Below are 10,056 nucleotides of genomic sequence, written 5' to 3' on the forward strand. Positions count from 1 at the left end.
GGTCGCTGCTGTCTTTGCTGATCCAAACGCTTGCTGATGTGACTGACCTTTCGATGCACCCATCCCAACCAAGTAGTCATTTGTACCTAAGTACCCACATCCTGTCTGTGGAAGCTGGATTCATACAAATGAACATCGTCTCCTCCAACTTATTCCTAACGAGCCTCCTACTAGCTACTGTTTAACTTCGACAACAACCCATTCTCAACCTTCGCTGCTCCGCTATTGCGTGCTATATTGCAACACCAGATCAGAACATGATACAATCTTGGACCAACTTGTAAAAGAGTATAAACTACCAAGGCTTCCCGGTTTCATCGTCTCGTCTTGAACATACGCCAGACAGCTCCGATTTGCTTCCGCTAAGGAATTCGCTTCGACTTTTTCGACTTGGGCATGTGTGATAGTTTTGTGTAAATACGACACAATACTATTCTACTTGTCAAGCAAGTTGGCCTCGACTAAACACTCAATTTCACACCAACCGAACCATATCATACACCATGTCTTCCGATCTGTCTTGGGAGCCCATGTTCTGCCTTGCCTGTGACAGGCAGACTGACGGCGCTACCTACTGCTCTGAGTCATGCAGGCTTTCTGACTTCGAGAAGACGTCTTCTACAGCAAGCACACCAGCGAGTACTCCAGGGCTCGCCAGCCCGTCCTCCTATAACTGGGCGGCCCCGAGGCCTCAATCCAAGTTCTTCTTACCTCCTGCCTACGACTTCAGCAACGCCCAGCCCTACGGCTCAACGCCCCTACCGCAATCGTACTTAAGCCAACGCTCAGATTCATCTTCGTCCTCGACGCGAGCCCTCACCCCATCGAGCTCCCACAGCAGCCTATGTTCACTCCGCAGTACTTCATCGGGAACCGAAAGCACGCAATTGTCAGATAAGGCTAAGAAGCAATTGAGGGACTATGCTAGTTCGTTCGAGCACGCTCGCCTCCAGCAGCAACGACGACGATCCTACTAGATGTAGGCTTGACGAACAGACGATATTTCCTACCCTCGATAAACATCCATCCAACACTCCACTTGTTATACCCAATAAGCATGTTATTACTACCGGCTCTACGTAGCTACCACACGACTCCTTCTTTTCTTCATTTTCCTTTTTGCTTTTATCTCTTGAACAGAACGGGTAGGCATGGTTGATCATGCTTACGTCTATCTCATTTGTTACTTTGTTGTACAAGAGCATCTTTCGGAGCACAGCATCATAAAAAAAGTTTGGGTCATTTCGGGATTCTGTCTTCGACTTCCTTCGAGCCACAGGCGTACGATTGGGGGTCACCGGTATAGGGACGGACATTGTTGTACTACGATACAATATTGAGATATCACTTGTTTTTCTATTTGCATGGCACACGGATGCCGGGAACGGGGTTTCCGGCACAGGAATTGGCAGCAGCCGGTTAGACTACACTGGCTCAGACATGTTTTTGGAAGTCGTCGGACTAGCGACGAGGGCGTTAGAATAAGGCAAAGCGGCCGTGATGGGTATATAACCCAAAAGCACAGGCTCATCCATGTTCAACGTGGATTGATGGAACTTGATACTCGTTTTTAGGCAACTAGGATTAGCCTATACTTGCCTCTCCTAGCTGGCACTGCATTTATTACGCACGACCGCAGGAGATTCGTTCATAAAAGAATCGAAAAAACCAGTTCAAGCCCCTCAAATATACGTTTAAAATCTCATCTGCTATGTTCATCTAGTGACTTGAATGTGTGTCCTAAAATATCGTGATACTCAATTGACTAAACTTCCTAATGAGGAAAGTTGAGTAACATGCATTAGGCGGGAATTCCCATCTACTCTAACAAGGTAGGTCCAAATTTAGTGAGTAATTACGGGTAGAATCGATTACTTTCTGTATCGTGCCATATGTTTTTTTAACCTTACTGTTTAAATTAGGTGCAAGATGTCGCAAAAAATGATTTAATTGGTGGGGTCCCCTTAGAATTCGTCAGGCGGTCGTTAAATTTCACCATTTTTCCCCAGATATGCTCGGACATGATCGCCTGGCTCATCGTGCTAGAGGCGCAACACCTGATCGCCAAGACTAATCTTTTAGTCCCCTAATGACGGGGTAGCGAAAGCACTTTCAATATCAAATGCATGAGACTATTATTTTTAGCTTAGCGACGGCGTATTAGTGAAGAAAATTGACAAGTAGAGAAAAAAAAGAAGTCCATGACTCCTGATTTACTATGTAGATACGTAGCAAGTTCACAATATACCAAAGTACTAACTTGATCCTAATAGCTTCTCTTAATCAGGGATGAGCCCCTTAGGACACGACATGATCGCCAGTGGCCCGAAGCCCCACGGCGACGTCAACTTCTAGGGTGTGTTCGTATCGTGCACCGGCCGAGTAACCTTAGCGCATGTACATGGTATATAATTTTGGCCGTCTACTACATATTAGACTTAGACCTATGCCGACTTTTTTTCTGAGGGAGCATTGCCCAGAGAAAAATGGCGCGATGGTTTTAGTAGGGGTTATTAGAAAAGCCCCTTTCAGCCACAAGCGAGGATCTGCTGAGAATGAGGCCATGAGGCACTTTAACTCTTATGGGCCTACATACATTATGGAGAGAGAGGCCGAAAGCGGACTCGTCTGCATTTAAATTTCGCTACAGAGTTTTTAGATATTTAGGCACGCGTATCAATAATGTAAGGAGCATATACAATACCATACACGACAGGCTTCAATGTTGTACTAGGCACGGAAAGAATCCGAACTCTATATTGGGGTCTCAGACTCGACCGTTACAGTATGAACTCACCGTAACGACCGATTCGAATATATTCTAACTGGGTGAAGTTGTTTAAGTTTAATACGAACATTCTATGCTGATGTTACTATCTACAGATAGATAAATAGATACCTAGCCTCAACTGAAACCTCTGTACCAGCCAGACACGGATAGCACGGATTAGGTCGTTAATTAACGAGAGGGAATATTTAGAGCCTCCTTTGATGGATGTTAGTGGCTCAGCATTGAGGCCAATTACACCATTTCCAGTTGCGTCAACGAAACCCATTTTCCCGCGCGAGACGCCGGACGGACAATCGATCCAATGAGCATCTGCCGGTTGGCGTCAACTTAATCCTGCTACGATTCTAGAGCAAGGGGTATCTCTAAGGACCAACCAAGATTCAAGTAGGTATATTGTTTAGCGAAGCCATCCTGCGAGCACATATAGTGGTATGTATATCGCCTACCTACTACCTACCTACACTACCCGTCGCTCGCTGTTATGCTTTATGCTACGGGTTAGGTTAGGCACTCAAAGCTGCTGCTTGGTAGCTTACGGCCTCCTAATAGGCTACTCGGAGTCCTATCAGAGTTATGCTTTCGACGACGAGAAAGTCAGCTCAGGCACAAGTCCTATGTAGTATTATGCAAGGGGTTCCCCGGGAGCCGTGTATAGATATGTTAAGTAGCTCCGTACCAGGCCCCATACTACCTTAGTAATTACATAAAATGTGTAATTTTAGACACAGCCTCATGCGTTAAAACACCATAAACCTGTTTTTACATATTATGAAAACTCAGCCGAGACCAAGATATGATAGGTGCACGAGCAGGAACTTGAACAGAGTTTTTTTTCTTTCCATGTCTCGTAAAACGCCTAACGGCAAAGGAACGTACAACACTGTGATGCTCTGTTATGTTACTGCTGTACTCCTTTTTCCTTAAAGCCTAGTTAACCCGTTTCAAATCTCTCCTAAGCAGGCTGAGAACTGTGTATGTAACATTAGGCAAGAAGAAGAAGAATAATCATAATGTGTTGGGGACATTCTCCGGTAGGACAATGACTAAATATCGAAAGATTGGAAATGCCACAGACGTTCCAGACCGGGTAATCTACAGAGCGAGCAACAAGACTCGCCTACCTAGGACTGTGTGCAGAACTTGGACTGTCTTGCAACTTTTGTCTCTCATGCGCCGGGCAACTCAAGGGCGTGTTTCTATTCGGCCTCGCTTGTTTCCCTCAGAGGCGGCATGAAATGTATGTATGATGGCATGTTTCAGGCATAAGAGAGAGAAAATTTTTTCTTCACTCAGCCTCGATCCATTCATTAGGTAGCTAACCAAATAGTAAAAGAGGGAGTCCTTTAGTTAACCAGTAACTACAGCATAAAAAACCGTACGTTTAGTTTGGTAAGCTTATATATACAACCCCAATCAAATCACATATTAATAGCAATAAGATGCCGCTATTGATATGCAAAGGTCTTTGCGGCTAAGGCGGAGACTACGGTTTAGACATATTATTGCTCTCGTAAGGACGAACCACATATGGGATATGACGTCGACGTTAGAGAGACTAGAACTCGTACGAAGAGTTGCGAAAGGGTTGTTAGTTCCACCCGTAGATATGACACCTAGACTCTAACAATTGATTGATTGATCGATTGATTGATACACTTTTATGCATCTCGAGTTGCTTTGCGTGCTATGTTTCATCTCGGCTTGTAGAGACACCTATGCAAGAGGCTAATACATACACTACAGTCCATACATAACGCATCGATCGAATCAAGAGGCTAGACCTTTTTTTTTTTTCTTCCAGCTCTGGACCTATGTTTGAGGTAGGTAGGTATGTACATATTTCTTTTTGATTAAACTCGCCTCGTTACCAATTTTACACACGGACGAAGTACCGAGATGAGAGGGCTGACCCCCACAAGATTCATCCAACATCAATCAATTAGATAGATGCAATGTAACTAATATAAGAAAGAAAGAAAAAAAATACTTTGCGCGGGATGGGAAACGAGGCGGAACGTTGGTGTTGGTAGGTCTTCTTATTGTTAGGGTTAGGGGGAGGAAATCCAATAATAACAACATTAAGTGGTACCTACCGTAAGTACAGCAAGGTTAGGTAAGCTAAGGTACCTCGTCCTTGTCATCATTCATGGTGAACTTGAAGTGCTCCTTTTAGTGTACATACTGCCCATGGTACATGCATAAATTAATAGCCTGATGCTCCACTATTCACCTACGTGTATCTGCCCAGCGACATTTGTCGGAAGTGGTACCTCTCCCTTTCATTCGCTGGTTATGGCACTATTCCGCCTAACATTTCGCAAAGTGCCTAAGGCCGTGCGATATTGAAAGAAGGACCTCAGGGACGGGCTTTTCCCAAGTTTCACCATTTAGGCTAGCCTCTATGGATACCAGGACCCTCATGTATGTACCTAATGTATGTACGGAAGTCGCCTTCAAAAGTTTTGTCCATAGGTCGGCCCCTGTCAGCTTGGCAAATCTTGGCAACAACTGTCAGCCGTGTTAGTAGATGTAGTCCTTTTTACATGCCATTTTAATCTATTTATTTCACCTTAAATATATAAGTTATAATATTAAAATTTATACTATAATAAATCTAAGCTTTTATATTTATGATCTATCCAAGAGTTATATTTTAGAAATATATTTGGCTGTATAATGATTGATATAATAAAGGGTAGATTTCAATGTACTTTATAGTTTGGGAGTGCCAAGTGGATCAAGCTAAAAAACAGCTGCTCGACAGCTGTGACCAAGGCTGACAGGTGCTTGGTATGGACATAACTTTTGAAGGCGACTTCCGTATGTAGGTATGTATATACATATGTACCTCTCTGCAGCTCTTATGTGAGGTACTCGCTAGAGCAAGGACCACCCTTGGCTTCTCGGGATATTTCCTAACGTCTATCCAACCATGTTCCTGGCATGTCAATATCCCAAGTGCCGTTAGCGCGAATGGTGATACGCACGGCAACCTTGGAAACATTCCATCCAATTCTTCTTAGAGATGTGCAATGGAGCCTATGAAAATTGGGAAACTGATATATCTTTTTTTTTCTCCTTCTTTCTAATCTCAATGCTACGGTATCGGTATCGAGGGACAAGGACAACCGATTCTAGCGTTACATACAGTCTTCCACCCAGCCGAACCCGTCATCTTCAATTGGAGCTCTTGAGGCGTATCCCGTACTCACCCAGCTTACCATTTTGAGATGTATGTGTTCGTGAGATCTTGATTCCCTCTTACTTCCCTTGCCTTCCCGTCCCGGCAATGTCTTCCGTGGCCCGTCCGACCTGACATGTGCATATCCATATGGGGCCTGTTGGTTTGTGCTAGGTTGCGGGGGCGTTCCCACAGCAGCAGTAGCATAAGGAGAAGAAAGCCAGCCCACTGTTTCTTCGCGGGCTACCGAGTCCAAGATTCCTGAAGCCGTACGTAGTAAGTGCCTTTATCGGAGGGGGGCCAATCCACGTCGTCGACGTGTCAGTCCATGGAGATTTCCGGACGTCTAGGAGAACCCACCGAGACCGGGTTTTCAAATCGTTAGTCTTACGGGTTCAGGTCCTCCATTCTCTGCCTTAAACCTTGGCACTATCACGTCCAAGGCACGTTTCTTAGGGTTTCTGTTATGCCACGTTTCAGCGGGCTTTCTCCATTTGACTAACTTCCTTTCGAAAAGCCATGCGGGTCCCGGGCTCCGGCACACAATTGAAAATATGCCGGGCTAGTTTCTCGTCGGCTCATCTCATTCGCTTGTGTTCCTTCTACGGATTCTTCTAGCGTGGAACTTGTTTCATTCCCTGCATCGGAACAACGTTGGAGGAGACAAGATGGGCACTCCGCGATCTTGTCGCATGTGTTCCTGAACCGTACCAATGGCGGAAGGTCCCGATACTATTTACACATGTCTTGTGTTTCTCATACACCCGACTCGACTGATGAGGCGTCACCTAATACTGGTCTAGTCCCTCCCAAGCATCATCATTAGTCACAGCCGTTGCCGTGAGGGTAATACACAAGTCTTTAGAGTCTTTCTTAGGTAAAGGAAGAAGGGCATATTCAATCGGATCGGTTCCTAGTCGTTCCACGTAAACAGTCTCAAATCGTGATTAATTCTCCGCTTGGGTTACCTATGTGACCCGTCATACATTGTGTATCGGCGATGGGAGCCACGGTACGAAACATGTTGGGCTCCGTCCAGAACCACGATACTTTACATCATCATCAGTATTAGTTGGTTTTTGGGAGCGAAGAGGATCCTCTACGACTCCGCTAGATCCACAGAGGATGAGTCAGTCTTGCTTGGATAGCGAGTCTTAAAATCCAAGTCCCACGCAATTGGGAAATTTCGAGAAGCTCTATCCGCTTGTTTGCTCCATTCCACGGGTTGGGTTTTCGTCTTGGCTTATCTCCTCCTTGGAATGCATTCATAGTGTCACTGACGCACTTCCAAACAAATATATCGCTACTTGGGACTTTGAGTTGTCATAACTAGGGAGAAACGGATATTACAGTTCTACGACAGATGATCCACGCCTGGAATTCTTTCCACTTCGATTGATGGCTGGTCTACGTCGTCATACGAGAACCCTGTTACCTAAGTACTCGTTGGCGTATGGTTCTCAGTAGTCTTATGGCAAACCTCGCTAAGCATATTGGTATTCGAATCGAATACTAATCTAATGAGAGGTTGGGTTGAATATGAGTTCACGTCGGAATGATTCATTTGGTAGGTTCCGTTGATCTACGCTCGCTACGATTTTCTTGGGCGGGTTTGTAGCGCGTATAGACTTTCAGCGAGACATATTTGATGTCGATTACACACCATAACTAGATGATGGCTTACTCCTTCATCCGGACGACGGAACTTTGAACGCAAATTTTATTGCCTTACGAATCCCAGTGCCGAGCCTGTATATGATGATGACGCTCCATCGCCATGCTGACGAAACCCAAATCCTTTACACGCACACCTGGATCAATGAGGCTAATCAGCCAAAATCCGAGTCTTACAGTGTCTATGAGGTGTGTGTCTCGTCGGGATAGACACTTAGAGCCGCACCCTGCCCCGATTTCGGACTACGCTAAATAAGAAATGGCTTGAGATGGCTGCAGCCACAGCGTCTCGTTCGGCATAACGGTATGGTAGTATTACTACAGAAGCCAACAGCTTATCGTGTACGGAATAGGTATTCAGACTATGTCGTCGGATGTCGGGGGTTCGCTTTGAGTAGTAGCCATGTGCTTTGCTTTGCGTTGCTTTTCGTTGCGTTGCTTGAGGCCGATCGAGGCTGTTTTATCACTGCCGTGCGACGATTTCAAACATGATGATTCTTAAGCCATTGTTTACTACATATGTGGGTAGTCATCCGGTCAATATGCATACGGACGACCGAGGACCGACAGATGAGCGTTGGTACTGTACTATTGGTACATACATACCTACATACTTACATCCATACATAGACTAAACACACGGGAAAGGCTTGTTGATCTGTCAGGTACGACATCCAGGGCTTGAAATTTCTGCACGCAATCAGATAGGCGCTCAGATAATGTGCTTATTTCTAAAAGGGGGAAGTGACCGCACGAGCCTTGTCTCACTCTCAAGACGAAATGGCAAGATTTTACAACAAGTGAAGTTAGCCTCCAAATTGGATAGTTAATGCTAGGTAGGTACTTAACCTTAGGTATGCAAAGGAATTATGACCAGGTAAATGTTAAGGGTCGTTTTAGGGGTCACATTCGTCGTATTGATCTTGGTGCGGATCTCGCCCGGATGGTTCGTTGCAGGGACCGCATCTCTGGTTGCTATTACGGGATCGCATTACTGCAGGCAAGATTGCAGATTTTCGAGGGTCGAGAACTAAGAACCATGTTGCATCCCCGAAGCAAGCCCGTTATCTATGTATATATGTAAAGGCGTCACATTTTCAATATGTGTAAAAAGAGGTTGTTGCGCAGAGGACAAAAAAAAATTATGTCTGGGTAGCCCTACCCCCTACCTCCTACACCCTACACCATACTCGGTGAGAGAGAGAGCCTTGCCCCGGTATATCTCATTAGTGAGTGAGACGTCGGCATTAGAATAATGGCCCCCAAAGTGACTCGATCTACAATACAACCGGGATTTTTTTCTTCCCTTTTTCCTCTTTTTTTTTTCATCTCGGCCAGAGAGGAAGGAGGCTATCCATACATACATACATAGATGAATTTAACACTTAGCTAACTAGTTAACCACATGTTCTGGCCTATCCGACTGGTCGGCCTGTACGATGCAGGGCAGGATTCATAGTGTGCCCCCCTCCCATGCCATCCCCTTCGATGACTTGCTTGCCTTTTCGATCTCCATCGGGCGATTTGATGCTTACGTTCATCTCATATTACCCTTGTTTTTTTTTTCCCTTGTTCGAAAAAAAAAAACCTGCGTAAAATGCGGGCCGTCCCTGAATGACATTTTGCGGGATGTTCCCGTCGTCTTCCCCGTTCTTGCGCTAGACCTTTTACGGTGCCAACATCTTTTTTTTTTTTTTTTTTCCTATGTACATACTTCACCACCATCCATCCATCAACAGCAGCAGCGTAGTAGCAAATCAAGGAAAAATTCTTGTGAAGTCTTCCTTGCATTATTACATACATACATACATACATACATACATACATACATACATATGTAGGTATTGTCCTTCTTCTCCCCCCTGTCCGGATCATACCATGGGGTTCGATTCCAAGTTTTTTTTTTTTTGGTGTTGTTGTTGTTCACATGTGTACGCTCAAGTAGGTAGGTTATATTATGTATGTATGTATGTATGTATGTACGTGCTACATACCTACCTTACCTATGCTATGTAGGATCATGCGTTCTGCACCCCGTGAGAGTTACATACATACATACGTGCCCTTTTCCCACCCTCCCCCCACGAAGCGCCGTATCGCGTCAAGGATCGAATGGATTACTTGCCCTTAGCCGAGCTTGTTCAAATTTATTATCTCCTCCCCCCCTTACCTGTTCCCCTGCTCCCCCTACCTTTTTTTTCATGGTTGGTTAGCGAGCCACAAACTCATGTCCGCGCCTATCACCGTTCGCAGCTGCAATGTAGATATCGGCAGATAGATAGATAGATAGGTGTGATGCATCTCTATCGCCGACAGCGGGTCGCAGCTTTGATTTGATTTGGTTTTTTTTTTTTGGTTTTTCTTTCAACGTACGATCTCGCAGCGCGCTCCAGACCGAAGAGACCATCTT

At 45.1% G+C, this 10,056-nt stretch overlaps 1 protein-coding gene across 1 annotated transcript; it reads left to right on the forward strand.

The window, feature by feature from the left end:
- Positions 1 to 503: 503 nt before the first annotated feature.
- Positions 504 to 977, forward strand: GL218_00150 (uncharacterized protein; the record flags this gene model as incomplete). Its single annotated transcript, XM_033576562.1, has 1 exon — positions 504 to 977. The coding sequence occupies one exon, from the start codon at positions 504 to 506 to the stop codon at positions 975 to 977; it is 474 nt and encodes a 157-aa protein (XP_033441487.1).
- Between the last annotated feature and the right edge of the window lie 9,079 nt (positions 978 to 10,056).

Source organism: Daldinia childiae (genome assembly GCF_008694065.1).
Source record: "Daldinia childiae strain JS-1345 chromosome Unknown Scaffold1, whole genome shotgun sequence".
Classification (NCBI taxonomy): Eukaryota; Fungi; Ascomycota; class Sordariomycetes; order Xylariales; family Hypoxylaceae; genus Daldinia; species Daldinia childiae.